At 41.2% G+C, this 19,505-nt stretch overlaps 2 protein-coding genes and 1 non-coding gene across 3 annotated transcripts; 1 reads left to right on the top strand and 2 right to left on the bottom strand.

Annotated features, from left to right (window-relative positions):
• Positions 1 to 4,209: 4,209 nt before the first annotated feature.
• Trnai-aau lies at positions 4,210 to 4,283 on the bottom strand. The gene has a single exon. It is a non-coding gene; the product is annotated as a tRNA-Ile (tRNA).
• A 3,062-nt stretch (positions 4,284 to 7,345) lies between these two features.
• Positions 7,346 to 10,923, bottom strand: LOC6033342 (malectin). Its single transcript, XM_038255791.1, has 2 exons — positions 10,375 to 10,923; positions 7,346 to 8,433 (listed from the first exon to the last, which is right to left on the bottom strand). Exon 2 carries the CDS (start codon positions 8,386 to 8,388, stop codon positions 7,495 to 7,497), a length of 894 nt encoding a protein of 297 aa, XP_038111719.1. The 5' UTR covers positions 8,389 to 8,433; positions 10,375 to 10,923; the 3' UTR covers positions 7,346 to 7,494.
• On the top strand, positions 10,584 to 15,119 carry LOC6033341. Its single transcript, XM_038251064.1, has 3 exons — positions 10,584 to 10,663; positions 12,738 to 13,683; positions 13,736 to 15,119. Exons 1-3 carry the CDS (start codon positions 10,584 to 10,586, stop codon positions 15,068 to 15,070), a joined length of 2,361 nt encoding a protein of 786 aa, XP_038106992.1. The 3' UTR covers positions 15,071 to 15,119.
• The last annotated feature ends 4,386 nt before the right edge of the window (positions 15,120 to 19,505 follow it).

Raw genomic sequence — 19,505 nt, 5'->3', positions numbered from 1 at the left:
AAGTGACTGTAAAAACATGAAAAATTAGATAGGCAAAATGTAATGATAGGAGGTGGTAGAATAGGCCAAATACTACCAAAAACAAACATAAACTAAACAAGATAAATAAAAATTAAAATACTTAAAATTAAAAAAAAAACTAACTTAATCCACCTATGTGGTTGATGCCTTCCTCACTTTTTACCAAAAATGGGTTTATGAGTGGTTTCATCATTTTTTTAGATCCAGAAAAAAAGAACACAATGTATAACTTATGTGGTCATAACTCGAGACAGGGTTGCCAGATCTTCAATGTCTTGGACTCATTGGAAAGGCCTTTCAATTATCTAACCAACGATGGGTCGGATGATGGATCCAGACATAGTTTACATACATTTAAGTGAGATCCGGCTTCAAAAAAGTACATAAATATCACTTAAGTGGTCATAACTCGAGACAGGGTTGCCAGATCTTCAATGTCTAGGACTCATTGGAAAGACCTTTCAATTACCTAACCAACGATGGGTCGGATGATGGATCCGGACATAGTTTACATACATTTAAGTGAGATCCGGCTTCAAAAAAGTACATAAATATCACTTAAGTGGTCATAACTCGAGACAGGGTTGCCAGATCTTCAATGTCTAGGACTCATTGGAAAGACCTTTCAATTACCTAACCAACGATGGGTCGGATGATGGATCCGGACATAGTTTACATACATTTAAGTGAGAACCGGCTTCAAAAAAGTACATAAATATCACTTAAGTGGTCATAACTCGAGACAGGGTTGCCAGATCTTCAATGTTTTAGACTTATTGGAAAGGCCTTTCAATTACCTAACCAACGATGGGTCGGATGATGGATCCGGACATAGTTTACATACATTTAAGTGAGATCCGGCTTCAAAAAAGTACATAAATATCACTTAAGTGGTCATAACTCGAGACAGGGTTGCCAGATCTTCAACAATTTAGACTCATTGGAAAGGCCTTTCAATTACCTAACCAACGATGGATCGGATGATGGATCCGGACTTAGTTTACATACATTTAAGTGAGATCCGGCTTCAAAAAAGTACATAAATATCACTTAAGTGGTCATAACTCGAGACAGGGTTGCCAGATCTTCAACAATTTAGACTCATTGGAAAGGTCTTTTAATTACCTAACCAACGATGTGTCGGATGATGGATCCGGACATCGTTTACATGCATATAATTGAGATCCGGGTATTTGTGAAAACACATTTTTATACATAACTTTTGAACTACTTATCGAAACTTCAAACAATTCAATAGCGATGTATGGGACCCTAAACCAAGTCGAATGCAACTGGTTCGATCAAAATCGGTTCAGCCAGTGCTGAGAAAACTCAGTGAGAATTTTGGTCACATACATACATACACACACACATACACACACACATACACACACACATACACACACACATACACACACACAGACATTTATTCAATTTTCGATTCTGAGTCGATATGTATACATGAAGGTGGGTCTAGGAGCTGTTAATAAAAAGTTCATTTTCAGAGCAGGATTATAGCCTTACCTCAGTGAGGAAGGCAAAACATAAAACAAGAGAAGTGAAGTTTTTCGTAGAACAAAAGTTGCTCAAAATGACCTCCTAAACACGAGAAAAATAAAAAATTCGAAAAAAATAAATAAAAAGGCTTAATACTTGAGAACACAATAAAAAATATCCCAACTTTTTATATTGATTTTTATCGCCACATTTAAACTAGGGTCAAGTAATTGATTTTTTTAGAAGGATAGATTTTTTGAATGTTCACAAAATTTGTGTCAATCTTTGTTCATAATATTTGAAAACATATTTAAAAAATGAAACTTTTTGTGAAATTAGATTAGAAATTTATTTTTAAACCTTTTGGAATGGTAATCGTGATTTTTAAATTTTGCACTTTTTTTTAGAAAACTTAACAAAGTTTTATTTTTTCGACTTACAGAATTTGATCAATGGTTTCCGTAATATTTCAGCTACCAAAGGTCGGATCACCAATGTTAAAAAATTAATATTGCAGTGAAAATTAAAATTGATTTTTTCAGACACACTGGATACTTTTTTTTTATTTCGAAAAGATTTAAAAACATGCAAATGTTTACTTAGTTTTTTTTAACTTTCCATAAAAAAATTACATTCTAAAATATCAAACTTATGGTCGAATTCATAACATCCGACATATGCTATAGCTGTAATGTAAGGTTTAAAATTTTGGTCTACTAAAACATAAAAAAGGTGAAGATTTTTTAAATCTGTGGTCAACATTTTTGTGATATTTTTGTAAGGAAAGTCCTAAATTTGTATGGAGAAACAAATTATGGAAAATAGCTTATTTGGAGATAAAGAATCGATGGACGCACATTGATCCAAATAAAAAAAAATAATAATGAAAGGGCAACCTACGAAAACGTGGATTAGCATAAATTTTTGCTGTCCATATTTAAATAGTTTATTAACATCCTAAAACCTGTATCTTTTGAAGGATTGTTTTATCTATTTAGTGTCTTCGACAAAGTTGTAGTTATTGATGAACCGAAAAAAACGATAAAAGGTACACAAAGTGATGCTTATTTTTAAAATCAGTTTTTGTCATTATAAGTTAATTTGCAACAGAAAAAACTACCTCAAAAATGCAAAAAAAAAGTACAAAATTGAAAGCAACACTCTCTGATCAAGCTCAAATTTGATGGGGCTGTTGATACCATTTGAACAAGCAAGAATCTCAATTTTCGTCCAAATCGGACCACCTCCTTGTATTTGAGTTTCACCTTTTCCGCAAAAAAAAAATGTTTGAAACCTCCATTTTTAATAACTGTGATGTCTCTGGAAGCCAGGATTCATTGTGAAGAAAATTGGACGCACAAGTGAAAATTTCTCAGGAACATGATGGTGATGTGAAAACTTTACATACAATTTAAGGTAACTTTACGTTGGCCGTGTTCAAGCAAGGAAAAATTATTTTAAAAATAAGCTCTTAATGTGAACATTAAGCAACATGACATGAGGAAAATCGAGAGTCTTGCTTGTTTTTATGCTACCAACAGTCAAATCAAATTTGAGCTTGATCATAAAATGTTGATTTCGAGTGCTGTGTACGTATGAAGTGGAACTACCCATAAATGTTTTAGGGAACATAAAATGCCATCCTTTCAGAAATGCAGAACAGGCAAAAACCTTTTACCAAGTTTAAAATATTTTTAAAATATTAGTTAAAAAACGTTACTTAATCCACCTTTAGGTGGTTGGAGCCTTCCTCGCATTCATACACCATGGTGCACACAGCCTCAAAAAAGTGTATAAATAACAATTCTTTTATCAAAATATCTGAGTCCGGCCTCAAAAAAAGTGAACTAAAAACACTAAATTACTTATAACATTTGATAGGGTTGTCAGATCTTCAATCTTTTGGGCTTATTGGAAAGGTCTTTTGATCATCTATCCAACGATGGGTCGCATAATAGATGCGGACAACTTTTTCATCAACATATTTGAGATCCGGCCTCAAAAAAGTGTACAAATAACACTTAAGTACTCATAACTTTTGATGGGGTTGTCAGATTTTCAATCTTTTTAGCGCGTTGTAAAGGTCTTTCAAATACCTTTCTAATAATATATAGCATGATGGGTTTTCTTCCAAAAACCACCCTTTTTACAATCTTCCGAAGTTTAGCTAAAATCGTTTTTTTAGCATAACTTTTGAAGTACTTTTCTAAACTTCATGATATTAACTAGGGTCTTGTGGGACCCCAAGACGGATCGAATGAGACTCAAACGGTCCAAATCGGTTCAGCCAGTCCGGAGATAATCGTGTGCATATTTTTCGGTGCACGGACTCACATCCAGACACACGCACAGACATTTGTACAGAATTTGATTCCGAGTCGATAGGTATACGTGAAGGTGGGTCTAAGAAGTCGAATAAAGAAGTTCATTTTTCGAGTGATTTTAAAGCCTTTCCTCATTGAGGTGAGGAAGGCAAAAAATTAAAAAAAGAATTACAAAATTCTTTTAATGTAAAATCAAAATCGCAAAAAGTTTGTTTTATTAAATTTTGTTAATATGCATCGTTTTCAAGTTAAAACCCATTTTAGGAGACTATTTTGGAAAAAAAACTCGCAGGTTTATGAATTTTAAAAAAATAGTGCCAAATTTTATACATTTAACTTTTTCTTGGTAAACACAAAAAAAATCCATTGGCTCCAGAGAGGATCGAACTCACGACCTTCGCGTTATTAGCACGACGCTCTAACCAGCTGAGCTATGGGGCCATCGATGATGGATGATATATTTATGCGAAACCGTTTCAAAGTCAAAGAAGATTACTGTTAAACTGTTTTTTTCTTATAAAAAAAAAAAAAAAGAAAGATGTGATAACATTGATTAACTACCCCAAGTATGCTCAATTCATCAAACTTTTATTTTCGCCATCATTTTGCTTATCGATAAGTGCGCTAGAGGTTTATTCTTAGTTTACCGTTTTCTCAGTTGCTACTCATTTGCTTAAGACTTTAAAGTGTTTTCTTCAACAACAAAGGATGTTTACTTTTCTTCTTCTTTAGTCATCAAATTATAATATATCCCACACTGCATGCATCACACCGCGCAGGATTAGTCTTTTTCTTGGTAATTGTATTTTACTTTAGTTTCAAAAGATCAACCCTTACAAACTAAGTACTGCGTCTCTCTCTGTCTCTTACAGAGTGGCAAACGGAATAAATTAGTGTTTTGTGCGCTACTAGAAGTTATGAACAACGTAACTTTGAGCATTTCAATTAAGTGTCTAAGTTTTGTTTTTTTTTAAGTAACGCAAATAAAATTCCGCTGGCTTTGTAAACTGTTTTGAAATAAGTTTAGGAATCTGACACGGTTGTTGCTGTTACACAAATACACACAGATACTGGTTTGAGCTGCCGGAAAACAATGATGTTTGTTGTTTAAAATCCTAACTCGTCTATCGATATTCCTCTGAGCTATTTACAATTATTTATATTGGAACAAACACACCTATTTTCAAGCCTCGGCTTTTAAAATGCACAAATTTATTTCCTTTTTTTAGTTCCGAAATGTCTACCCAACCTCAACCCATGTCCCGGCCCTGGCAAGGTACTTTAAGTAAACCAATGTGCCTCCGAATATCAAAAGAAAACCCAAGAAGAATTTCTATTACACTAAATCCCCCATATGCGCTCTTTTTGGGGGGGCGCACACCGGGGGAGAGCGCAATTCGGGGGAGCGTTATTTCGGGGTTTGAGCGCAAACGGGGGGAGCGTTATTTCGGGGTTTGAGCGCAAATCGGGGGAGCGTTATTGCGGGGTTTTGGCGTAAAATGGGGTTTTCTTGTTTAATGTACTTTATTTACATATAAATGAAATATTTGTATAAGGGGTCATCCACAAAACACGGATAAGGGGCCATCCTCAAATCTGGGTATCCAAGAACTCCCGGAAGTCATGCCCTAGATATCTACTTGATCAACGGAGGTCTATATGGGTGAACTAACCATAGGTATAGCTTCAGGTAGCTTCAGTGAACCACGATGGATACCCTTCGCCATGTTGGATTGTTATGGGTCCTCTAGGAACTCTCGGAAGTTATGACCTGATGATCTACCTGATCAACGGGGGTCTATATGGGTGAATTAACCATCGGTATAGCTTCAGGTAGCTTCAGTGAACCACGATGGATACCCTTCACCATGTTGGATTGTTATGGGTCCTCCAGGAATTCCTGGGAGTTATGACCTGATGATCTACCTGATCAACGGGGGTCGATATGAGTGTATTAACCATCGGTATAGCTTCCGGTAGCTTCAGTGAACCACAATGGATACTCTGGGGTACGTTGGATTGTTATGGGTCCTCTAGGAACTCCAGGGAGTCATGACCTGATGATCTACCTGATCAACGGGGGTCTATATGAGTGTATTAACCATCGGTATAGCTTCAGATAGCTTCAGTGAACCACGATGGATCTTCTGGGTTACGTTGGATTGTTATGGGCCCTCCAGGAACTCCCGGAAGTTAAGACCTGATGATCTACCTGATCAACGCGGGTCTATATAAGTATATTAACCATCGGTATAGCTTCAGGTAACTTCAGTAAACCACGATGGATCTTCTGGGTTACGTTGGATTGTTATGGGCCCTCCAGGAACTCCCGGGAGTTATGACCTGATGATCTACCTGATCAACGGGGCTCTATATGGGTGTATAAACCATCGGTATAGCTTCAGGTAGCTTCAGTGAACCACGATGGTTCTTCTGGGTTACGTTGGATTGTTATGGGCCCTCCAGGAACTCCCGGAAGTTATGACCTGATGATGTACCTGATCAACGGGGGTCTATATGGGTGTATTAATCATCGGTCTAGCTTCCGGTAGCTTCAGTGAACCACAATGGATACCCTTCGCCTTATTGGGTTGATATGGGTCCTCCAGGAACACCCATATAGACCCGCGTTGATCAGGTAGATCATCAGGTCATAACTTCAGGGAGTTCTTGGAGGGCCCATAGCAATCCAACGTAACCCAGAAGATCCATCGTGGTTCACTGAAGCTACCTGAAGCTATACCGATGATTAATATACCCATATAGACCCCGTTGATCAGGTAGATCATCAGGTCATAACTCCCGAAAGTTCCTGGAGGACTTATAACAATCCAACGAACTCCAGAGCATCCATCGCGGTTCAGTGAAGCTACCTGAAGCTATACCGATGATTAATCAACCCATATAGACCCCCGTTGATCAGGTAGATCATTAGGTCATAACTCCCTGGAGTTCCTGGAGGACCCATAACAATCCAACGTACCCCAGAGTATCCATCGTGGTTTATTGAAGCTACCTGAAGCTATACCGATGGTTAATACACCCATATAGACCCCAGTTGATCAGGTAGATCATCAGGTCATAACTCCCGGGAGTTCCTGGAGGACCCATAACATTTTAACGTAACCCAGAATATCCATTGTGGTTCAGTGAAGCTACCGGAAGCTATACCGATGGTTAGTTTACCCATATAGACCTCCGTTGATCAAGTAGATATCTAGGGCATTAATTCCGGGAGTTCTTGGATACCCAGATTTGAGGATGGCCCCTTATCCGTGTTTTGTGGATGACCCCTTATACAAATATTTCATATATATGTAAATAAAGTACATTTAAAAAGAAAACCCCATTTTACGCCAAAACCCCGCAATAACGCTCCCCCGATTTGCGCCACTTAGAGCGTTATTTGGGGGGAGCGTTATTTCGGGGTTTGAGCGCAATTCGGGGGGCGCAAAACGGGGGAGGCGCAATCGGGGGGAGCGTATTTAGGGGATTTAGTGTACCTTAGTTAAAAATATCTCAACAAACCGGCCGTCGACGTCGTCGGGTTCCGGATTCGGACCGGTTTCGTTCGAATCGGGAACGGCGCGCCGACGTCGGCTATAACTACGGTACTTAGGATAAAACCAAGATGAGCTTGCTTGCAATAAAATCACAGTCGACAAAGACAAAACAACAGCGGGATGAACGCGCCGATCGCGATGAACACCGGCAGCATCATGGACGACTCGTCCAGGGAGTACGGATTGGGCTGTTTGGGACCGCTAGTTTTTCGATTCTTTGACTTTGAGTCCGTCTGGGCGTCTCCGTCGGCGGAGCTGGGTGAGCCGGTGGAGGCGCTGGCGGCTCCGTTGTTTTGCAGATCCCCGAGCGGTTCCGGGATCTGCTGTTGTTCACTGGCTTGTGGTGATAAGCGGGGCAAACTCGACTCGTCGTAGCCCTTGATCAGCACAATGGCGTTGATCTTCGGGTTGTCCTTGTAGCCTTTGAGGAATTCCAGTTTCACTTTGCCTCCTCGAATTTCCGAGTCTTCTTCCTTGAAGTATAGTCTGCCGCGGGACACGGTAAAGTACACGTACTCATCGTGGGCGGTTCCTCGGCCAACGAGCGAGAAGATGTCCAGGTCCGTGACGACCATGTGGCGGTTGTTGAGCACCACGTCGAAGACCTTCATGTTTGGGGCGTTGAAGTAAACTTCACAAAACTTTAGGATCAACACGTACTCCCCGTCTCCGGCCAGCGGAAGTTCGTACCCGAAGGTATCGTGATGGTAACGCTCCGTCTGGTACAGCAGCTCATCGTTGGGCTTCACGCGGTTGATCATCAACAGCTGCTTGCCGTAGTCGGACTCCGTACCGACCTTGCCCATCAGGGGATCCCGGGCGTACTTGATTCCGTACGAATCCACGTGCGCATCTCCGCCGGCATTGATGGCGTATATCACATTGTGCGGTTGACTAGCGGCCAGGATCGTCCGGGAGAGCGCCAACAGGAGGGCGATTCCGGGTAGAACCAACCTGACCATGTGCTGCAACGTTGACGTCATTTCGAGACGCTTTGAACTTTCGTCCGAATACGGACGGAAAATTTCCTAAAATGAGTAATTCCTTGATAAAACCACGCGTTTCAGTGGTGCTAATGCGGTAGGCCTTCGTAACTAGTATGATGAGACATCAAAAAGAACAATCAACATCATTCACACACAAAAAAGTTCGCAATTCGCAATTCGCAATTTTCAGTGTAAGAACGGGCCTTGACCGATCTTATGCACCAGGTTCCCGACGAACACGCACTGCCCTTACACCTACATCTCACCCTTGCTCTGAGTCAGTACGAGCAGCACGCTAGAACACGCTTTGAGTGTTCGTGCCAGGCATGCACACCTTCTTTTCCGGTTACGCATTTTAACTCGGCCGGGGGTGGTACATTACGTAGGGTTTGATGTAAGTATAAGCGCCTAACCATTTATAGTGTGCCTATCAATTTTCAGTAAAGCAAAAACTGTTATACATATTTTTAGTTTGAATTCAAAAACTAGTTGTTATTTTACTGTGTATTGTTTTCTCCTGAAACCTTTCCTATTGTTGAGTCGTGTTTATATGTTGCTATTTCTTTTGTCGCGGTGTTGTGTTACAATATTTTGGTCCTAAGCATTTTAGAAAAGTTTTTCAAAAGTACAATAGTAATATTTGTGTTAATCCTTTAATCATTCCATAAATTGAGTAAGGGCTCGAACCTCACTTGCTTAAGAAAAGGTGAAGTTTCAAAACAATGGACAGTGAAGGAAATATACTATGTAAAGAATCAATAGTAAAAGGAAGATAGTAATTTATGAAGTAGATAAAGAAATTAACAATAGTTAATAAATAGGGGTAACAAACAAGCTTAGATTGTATTGAGGGCAATTTACAGGGAAGATGAGAAATTATTCAAATAGATAAATAAAGAAAAGGCACATGATAAACAAAATTGACATCGCTGCCAAATTAAGGGAAAGCAGACAGTTTGTTACAGCAGCACCAATTGGTGAAATAGTGTGGAAAAGCGTTGAGAAATAAGTAAATCGAAATCAAATGGAAGATAGTAAACAGAAGCCGTTTTAGAAAATCAGTGAAACAAAATAAACAGAAGATAGCTGTTAGCTGAAATGGGAAGAAGAGAAACTTCTTCTCTGGTACATCCACAGCAGTTGACTCAACATACTGCGAATCAAAACAATACCGTCTACAATCACAAATTACTTCCCTTCCCACATTGACGCGCCCCTTTCTTTTAGCCGTCTCGACTCTGACCCTCGCTGGTCAAAGGTTTACGAGTCGTTTCCACAGGCCACCAGCTAGGTTACACCTTGTCATCATGATGACTAAACCAAGCCAACGTGGAGGTACGAAAATAGGACACTTGCAAGGAACAAGAGCCATGCTGTTTTGTCCAAACAGCACTACGGATGTAGTTGGGCTCCTTCCGGGATGTTCCTCGCCTAGGTGTGTCAACCGACGAGTATCATCAGTATCATGCACCCTTGGCCTGCCTCATTCACACACAAAAAAGTTAAATACTTTTTTTGATCGTTCGATTCCAGTCGAGCTCCAAGTAACGGTAGCAACACATAGACACATCACCCGAAAGGTGTGTATGCGGTGGCACCGACAACTTTGGAAGCCGCAAATGCACTGTCTGGCGACCATGTGTGTAGGTGCAGGTCATTAAAAGCTAATCAGTTTAATGAAATGTGGCTGATGATCAGTTAAATTGTTTCATTTATTGAAAATTAAGCGTAATTCCCGAAACAAGACTAAATTACGAATAGGATTAGGACTGCCAACTCACAAGATATTCGTCAAAAATATGGCAAAATCACGCTTGACACATATTTCCGGGTCAACTAAAATCAATAATGTCACATCATGCTCCAAAACATTCCTAAAAGAGACAGTTTCCATCGAAATTCTATCGAATGCATGTCTCCAAAGCCTCAGCGAGAGCCTACCACACCACCACACGTCACTGCATTGAAGAAGTACCAACTCACCTCCCAACCACCGAAGAGAGAGTCCTCTAGACTTTGCCTTCTCCGTCCAATTCCAAACCGCAACAATTTCCCTTAATCGACTTTGATCTAAACCTTCCGTTCAATTCCTTCTCCAAACAACTTCCTAGTTTTGCAGGACACCGCCAACGACGGCACTCAGCAAATCGCAGCAGTCCTGGTTGATGGTCGCACGGCTAACATTACGTGGCATGCTGCTGCTGATATTGATTTATTATCTTTTCATCGGGCTCGCGACCACAGCAGCAGCAGCAGCGGAATTCCGATCCGAGTTGGCCGACGTTTGCTGAATGGGACGGGAGCCGGCGACGGTCCGTACCATATGGCGAAGGCAGTCCGGTGTTCTGGTGAGCGAGTTTTTTCGGGGGTCGGCTGGGAGGCGCTTCCGCACGGTGACTGCAGACAGGACAGGTTTCGGATTTGGGTGCGCTCGCCGCTCGTATTTATCGAGACACTGGCAGAAAATAAACTCTGGCCAAGATTTTCAGCTGTACTAACGTATGCCAACCGGAGTTACCAACACATCGAAGGAGGCCGTGCAGCAGCGGCAGTAGAACCAGCTCGGGAATACATAGGGGGAGGTGGACGCACATGCTTAGCGATGCCGCTGGTACAAATACCAACGTTCAGCAGCTCGAATGAACCAAACTTTGGCACTGACATTCTTGTCATTCAGCTTTTGGGGGGTTCATTCATTGAAGGAAGGAATGAAAACTACGCAAACTGGGGTAGTTTTCGATATTCGAAGAGTTATCTCGTTAGTGTAGACCTGACATTTTCAGTATTGCTCACTGGGTAGCTCGTGATTCATCCTTCTCCTCCATACATTGTTCTCACGTACGCCCCCAATGATCGCCTTATCAGCATTTCGTACATTGTGCACTGATGCAAAGGACAGTCCATGCACAACTGTCAATTACAGTCGACTCTCTGGTTGTCAATATCCAAGGAGCGTCGAGGCAGAGAATCATCAGTTTACAGAACGATGCAAAATGAAGACCCGATTGAAAATATTTTTTTCTTGATACCCAGCTATAGGCTTTTATGCTGATCGGAAGGAAAGGGGTCAAGAAACAGCTTTACAAACAGCAGAACAAAGAAGAGGGAACGATTTCTTGGGACTTTTTTTCACCCTCTCTGGCTTGCTTACTCTGCCGCTGTTGCCCATTTAAAATTTTTCTTGACCGATTCCTTCCGAAGTGCGTATACCGCTTATGGGAGAGAATCATGGCAACGTCCATCAAACAAAAACAAACTAATGTCAAACACCCTTCAAAGCTTCGTTTCGTCAAGAAAAATGTCTATGCAAGCCATGAGAAAGTGAAATTATTGACAACCGGAAGAGATTTTTAAAGCAAACAGAATCCAAGGGACCGTCGAGGAAGAGATCCTTCAAGCAAGGGAAAATATTGAGGAATGAAGATAATTGAAGTATGCAGATTGAAGGGACTGAAGAATTCATCGATAGATAGAGATTTATTGATATCGAGAAAATCGACAGTCGACTGTATGATGCAAATCCGAATTTCTCTGATGATGTCAACTACGTTCAGGTACACCAAATTCTCGACAACCTTGAACTCGTCTCCGTCGATCATCACGCTTGGTCCTCTTATTACAGTTGACTCTCTGTCAAGCTTCTCGATATCAATATTGCTCCATCTGTCAATAAACCTTTAAGTCCTTGTTTAAGTCCCTTCGAAAGCATGCTTTGATTTTTTCGTTCTTTAATTTGATACCTCCCGCTTTCGACACAGAGAGGCAGTGTACCTTCTGAAACGTTCTCCTCACAATGTGTGATTTTCTGAGCATCTTAAGGTATTCTTTGGAGCGATACAGCTCTTACATGGCACTCCAATTCTTCCAGGCGACGCTTCTTATCGTGGCCGAGAGCCAACCGTCTTCACAATGGAGCAATTCCATTCGAGCAGTTTTTGCTTTTTTCTACAATGTATTTCTTATGGAGCGAACTGTCAAAAACTGTTCGACTGCGGGTGCTCCATTGATTTTACGTCTCCGTCCAGCTAAGCTTTCTTCTCGCCCAAAGAATGACACTCCTCGTCAGAACTACTTCTAATCAACTGCGTTGATACTGAAACATAACTGACTGATTGCTTTGAACTCTAGACAATGACCCGAAATACCTACTCAAGTGATGGATTTTCTTTCCCAGAATGATAGTTTAAGAAAGCACGAAGCTTCTCAAACAACCTGTTGCATTCCCCCCACCGGTCATACTTTCAATTTCATTCGCAAGGACGCGTCCCGAGCCTGGACTGGAGCAAAAATTAAAAATTTATATCTAATTTGCATTCGAAATCACTTGGACGAATTGTCCCAAAAAGGGTTCCGCCGTCAGATGTTTTGCAACGGTCCCGAGGCATGGAAGTCGTAAAGATTTGTCTAGTTTTCGCCTTGGCGATCGCTATCGCTTCAGCTGCCCTAAATCACACCCTGTTCGAGGAAGAGAACGATCTTGCCGATTTCGGGCGACTGATCGTAGATTTGGTGGGTAAGACCAAGCCCGGACACTGCTATGCCTTCGTTACGGATCCCATCTATCGGGTGACGCTTACGGACACGCTGTTCAAAGAGATCGGCAGTCATCCCCGATTTGTGGTTGAGATTCCCGAGGACGAGGACACGCTGCGACCGGGCAAGCAGGTGCGCTGCATGCTGGAAGAGATCCGTAAGATCGGCTGTGGCGCTTACGTGGTTCTGATTGCGAACGGGATTCAGATGGAGCGATTCCTGAGGTATGGGGACAAAACTCGGATTCTGGACACGAGAGCAAAGTTTATCATTCTGTACGACTATCGTCTGTTTGTTCCGGAACTTCACTACCTGTGGAAGCGTATCGTCAACGTGGTGTTCGTGAGAACGCTAACGGTCGAGAACAGTCACAAACGAAGTCACTTCGAGCTGAGTACGGTTCCGTTTCCGCTGCCGTTGAAGGGAGTTTTCGTCTCGAAGCGGCTGGACTTTTGGCACAACGGCAAGTTCCGTTACGGAAGAAAGCTATTTTCGGATAAGACGGCTAGCTTGGACGGACAGACGATGCGCGTGGTAGTGCTGGAACATACCCCAGCGATATTTCGTACGACGCTTAACGAAACCAGCAGCGAACGTCGACAGCGCATCAAGTACAGCGGACTCGAGGTGGAACTACTCAAGGCCGTTGCCCAAGCGATGCGATTCGAAATGAGTCTGTACGAAACGGAAGATGCTGGAACGGAAAAGTGGGGAACCATTATGGAGGACGACAACTCGACCGGACTGCTCGGTGATATGGTAAGATAACTGGTGAACAAAGTACCATTGATATCAATACCCTTAATTTCAGAACGAAGGTCGTGCCGACTTCGCACTTGCCGATCTTCACTACACGCTGTACCACCTGCAAATCATGGACCTCAGCATTCCGTACAACACCGAATGTCTGACGTTCCTCACGCCGGAGGCCCTCACCGACAACTCGTGGACCACGCTGATCCTTCCGTTTACTGGTGGAATGTGGGCTGGTGTGCTGGTTTCGCTGTTTTCAATCGGGACGGTGTTCTACGCGCTGTCCCGGCTTATGATGTACATCCGGCATGAGAAGATCTACCGGCGGGATCTGGAGTTAGTCGCGAAACGCAGGAAGGTTAAGAGCGCTAAGCGTGTACGGTTCGGTAACCTTAAGTTCTTAGCTGTCAAAGTTATGATCACTAACAAGATGAAAACCTCTAAAATTAGCAAACTAAGGACGAGAATCAACCACGTGCTCAAGCGTAAACCTGTTGAAAAAGACACCCTAGACCTAAGCAAGCTTAAGATGCTGAAAATGGTTCCCTTCAAGCGGCAAGCGCTCCCTTGGAGAGATCCACTACCTCCCAGAGATATCTTCGATACCTTCTCCGGTTGCATCATCTACACCTACAGCATGCTCCTCCTGGTATCCCTTCCGCGACTTCCGAAAGGTTGGCCACTGCGCCTGCTCACCGGATGGTACTGGATCTACTGTATCCTCCTGGTAGTCGCTTACCGAGCCTCCCTAACAGCGATCCTCTCCAAACCGGTCGCTCGGCTGACCATCGACAAGCTCAAGGACCTCGCCGAGAGTCCGATCAGATGCGGAGCGTGGGGAGAACAAAATCGACTTTTCTTTCAAACCGCCCAGGACAAACCGTCGATGATCATCGGTGGAAAGCTGGAGCACACGCCCGACCCGGACGCGGCCGTTGAACGGGTTGTCCGCGGTAACTTCGCCTACTACGACAACGTGTACTCGCTCAAACACCTCCGATCGACGCGAAAGTCGGAAAAAGCTCGCCAAACGCTGCACATCATGGAGGAATGCGCCGTCCACATGCCGATTTCGATCGGGCTGGAGAAAAACTCTCCGCTGAAGCCAAAGGTGGACAAGTACGTGCGAGCGCTGGTCGAAACGGGACTGACCAAAAAGTGGCTAGCGGATGCGATCGAGGCGTTTCAGTCCAACGTAGAGCTGCCCCCGCAGGAAGCTACGATGGACCTTCAGAAGCTGACCGCGGCCTTTATCGGACTGGCCCTCGGGTATGGGATCTCGCTGCTGGCATTCGCCGTGGAGAAGTTGTACTGGAAATGTGTGATCGAGAGGGATCCGGCCTACGACAAGTACCTAACGGGGACGTGCCATCGACGAGTGATTAGACGTTGAGATTCGAAGTTGGGCATCTCAGTTCAAGGGTTTCCAAACAAAAAGTGGCGTTTGACGTTTCTTTGCGCTGTGCTTGTTTGATGAAAACAGGGGGGCGACATCTATATCTCACTACAGGCAGCTCGCCCGCAGCCAACACAAGTTGTCAACTTCGGCACCAGAACAAAAGGGAAATGTCAACTTCGGCTCCAGCACAAAAGAACAGCTGTTCGTTACGGAACCAAAACAAAGCAACTGCGCACTATAAAAAAAGTGCAAAAACTGCAGGCATAAAATGGAAATAAAGTAATTATTGTTTCTATGTAAAATGTTACCGCAATGTACGTTTAAGAGTTAGTGTATGTATGTGAGGTGATTTTTATCATTTTTTTTTTTGCAAAATAAACTACTAAAGTTGGGATTATTAAGCACACATCGGGCCGATGACCTCATTTAAAGTTGTACTTTTATCACATGAAACGTTTAACTTAATTACTATGTAATTTGACTTTTACTAAAGTAATTCTTATAACAAAAATTGAATTATTGAAAAAAAGAAATATTTTTGTTTTCACTGTGCGCAGTTTGCGCGCGTTATCAATCTCAATCACCCAAGATGGCTGCCGTTAGCATCCCCCTGGATGAAAAATACAATAATTTTGAATTGCCTTTTTTAATGCCACTGAAAATTACAAACGTTAAAATCAGAATCCCGGCGAACTTTTTTATCACTAAATTTATGCTCAAATGATGAACATTAGGGTGCATTTTCATAACTCTTGAATTCTTGTTCTTGAATTCATGTTACCGGTTCAATTTTAACAAGAATTATTTTTTAGTTACTTTCGCATTATTTTCGAGGAAAAATCTCGCAAACATGCTTGCTTACTCGAAAGAAACAAACTTACATATTTTTTTCCATGAATTCATCATAAAATACTCGAAAAAACTTATGTTAAAAATTCGAGGTGAACGGAGCAACAATTCAATTCTTGTTCGACAATAATTCAATTCTTGTCATACAAGAATTCAATTCATGTCGAGCAAGAATGATTTATAGCGAACAAAAATTCGTGCTATAATCGGATTTGACAGATGTTTGTGTACATTTACGTTATTTGTTGACTTTGCTTCAAACCTGGTCGACGAAGGACACGCGGGATGAAGGTGGGTAAAAACGCACCCCGGTACGGGCGAGTGTGTCCGCTTGAGGATATTCTGTCGGTTCCAAAACGCCAAGTGCCGGACCGGGGCGGATGCAAGTTTGTTCCGAGCAGCTGGGTCGACGACGGAGTTTCCCGGTTCTGGGAAGGGTCCGGCGAATCATTGTGTAGAATGGCAGGGAACACGAATGAGAGCGTTTCGTTGGTCCCGATTACAAATTAAACGGTGTTATTGCTCTAGCCACCATTAAGGATCATTTTCGAGAATTGCAGTTATCAGAAGAGCATAGGTAATTGACTTCTTTTCGGACTTTTGATGAATGGCTTCCCTGTCCGACGGAAGGCGTGATCAGACAAATCTTGTCTCGAAAAATGTCACCGGGACCGTCTGGGATCGAACCCAGTCCAACTGGGGGCAATCTCGCTTACTACTACACCACCAGTCCCGGATTTTGCCATTTGAACCACTTGAATGTCTAGTGGCCTCAGGAATAAGTCACAAACTTGATGACCAGGAATCGCCACTCAGTGACTTTGGTCTCAATCGACGACGGTGCCACTTCGAACAACACAGGTTGGGATTAGAGATCGAGTTCGTCTCACGTTCTATTTTTTCCTTTGGGTTCTAGGTTTAGACCGCAGTTGGTATCTCGCCTCGATCTTATTACATAGGTTGATAAAATTCTTCATCGCCAGGAAATGCATTTTAACCGGATCTACCTACTTGTGCGAAGTAACACCGCCGGTAGCAGGCCAAAGTCATTGAAAGACGATTTCTCCTTTGTCATGTTTGCCTCCCCCCGCACTCGTGGTCCAGATCGCAGCAAAAAATGAAAACCAAACTCTTAAATATTTACGCTAGAACTTAAATTTTCCCCAACCTGTATTTTTTCCCATCAGCTGATTTGACATTCTCGGCTTTTTTGTTCACCGAACGCAAATGACGCAACGCGATTTGATTGCGTTGCCATAAAATTGCATGCAAGTTGGCACCGGTTCGGAACCGGTTTGACAATAAATCAGCAACAAGAAACAAGAATTCAGGAGTTATGAAAATGCACCCTTAGTTGCATACTTGCCAACTTCAGATGAGTGCAACAATTTTCACAGTATTATGGGAAATCGATAATAATGAAAATCAAAAAGGCGAACTTTGTGTCTATTCCATTCTAAAGTAAACCCGAGGAAAAACAAAAATCATTTCTTTTTCATGCAGAAGAAATATCAAAAATCAAGAAATAATAAAATCTGGAATTTCAAAAGCAAAGAATTAAAAAAAATCAAATTTTGAAATGTTTAGCAAAATAAATACGATTACCTTAAGGGAACGTTCTTTTATTACGTAACGCAAAATTTTGGATTTTTGAACCCCCCCTTCGTAACAAATTGTAACAGATGAGCGTTACCCCCTACCCCTCCCCCTGTAACGCGTAACACATGGTGTTTTTGCAATTTTTATAAGTGCTTGTATGAAAATTTGGCGCTACGTAACATATTTTTCCATCATACCGCCCCCCCCCCCTCCCCTATTTTTTGTAACATTTTGTAAAAGACGTCAACACCCCCCCCCCCCTCCCAACTGCGTTACGTAATAAAAAAACGCTCCCTAAGTTTTGGGTAAGCTAAAATTTCACGACTGATATTAATCGCGAATTTTTTTATTTTATTTTTTCTCAAAACAAGTTCTCAAGTCTGATTTACAGTAATCTAAGATGGCGGCGGCAAAAAATGGCGACATTAACCCTCTAACGCCCAGAGCTGTTTGCTTATCGTAAAAATAGTAAATGGCTTAGTTTTAGTACAATAATGCAGGAAATACTTTACTTTGACCCACAAACATCGAATTGGGGCAAAAAAGTAGAATTTGAAGTGGTGCACCAGAGCACCATCAGGAAGATGAGCAACTTTTTTTTAAACCACAAAATCTCGTTTTCTTCAAATCTATTGGTTCATTTGTTTGAAAACGCTTCGAAATGTGTTAAAAACTACTTATTCTTTGTTGTAAGACCATATTTCTGAAGTATTAACTACAAATTCTAAAATCTCTGCATTTTCAGGTTTCTTTGATTGGCTCTTTCAAAACCCACAAATAACCATTTTCATGAAAAATGAGGAAAATAATAAAACTATCGGTCTAATAACAATGTTTTGTCTTGTTTATGAATAGTCAAAACGTTTATAAACTTTTGTTTTGACAAACATAAGCTTTTTTCTGTAATTTAGAAAAAAGTGCTCCTGAATATTTAGTTGCTCATATGCCTAGGTGGTGCTCTGGTGCACCAAATGAAAAAGGTTGAAAAACACTTAAAACCGGTCCAAACTCACAATGTAATTCACAAGGGTTCTTGTCCAAGGTTCAAATGATAGCAAAACATTTTTTGTTTCATAAAATTTTGTGTTTGGTAATTTTTACGGGCTTTCGAAAACAGGTCTTATTTATTTCCCTAAAATTGGCCCATTTTTGTTTACATTTCACACTGTAACTTTGCTTGTGCTTAACCAAATTTGATGAAATTTGGGGAGATGTTAGTATACATTCTACATGAACACCTGCAACTTAAAGCACCATGAAAAGTTGTGTCAGTTCCGAGATATTTGAGTTCAAAGTTTTGGTGCTCTGGAGTAACCATGGGCGGGAGAGGGTTAAACAATTTTAGATTTAAGATTTTTTTTTAATTTTGAGTTTTTAAATTTATATTTTATTTATTAGTTTGCTATAACAATTAAATTGGTGCAGTTGTTATTCTGAGCTGAGACAACCTTTCAACAGTTGATTTTTTCTAAGTGAGGAGAAAGTTCGCTGATGCAAATAACGTTCAAAACAGCTTATAGATGTGAGGTAATCAGAGCAATGGATTTGATTTTTCCCTTAATAAAGAAATTCTCAAGTTTTTTTTTTAAGTTCAAGAAGGTATAAGACTATGATGAAACAAACAAACAAACTTTTTGACAGTTTGGCAGTTTGTCTGCTTTGTTTGCTTGCAGAAACGTCAGCCTGAATAGATTTGTTTTTTTTTTTTTGCGAGTATGCCGCAAACAAGTATGTGAGTTTGTATGATTGTTTACCACAGTCTAATACCTCATTAAAATAAATAAAATTTTCACTTTTAGCTTTTTGGTTGTTTTTATATACCCCTGACTCAAGGCTGTTTAAAAAAAAACACATAAAAAGCAAAAAAAAAATTGTTGGAGACTAGATTAAAATTAAAAAGCAAAAAAAATTTTTTTTGTTTGAGACTAGATTAAAATTAAATTAAATTAATTTTGATTTTTTTTATTTTTAAGATTTGTAG

Source organism: Culex quinquefasciatus, chromosome 2 (genome assembly GCF_015732765.1).
Source record: "Culex quinquefasciatus strain JHB chromosome 2, VPISU_Cqui_1.0_pri_paternal, whole genome shotgun sequence".
Taxonomy (NCBI): Eukaryota; Metazoa; Arthropoda; class Insecta; order Diptera; family Culicidae; genus Culex; species Culex quinquefasciatus.
Note: the sequence above shows the minus strand (reverse complement) of the source record. Positions and strands in the feature narration are given on the sequence as shown.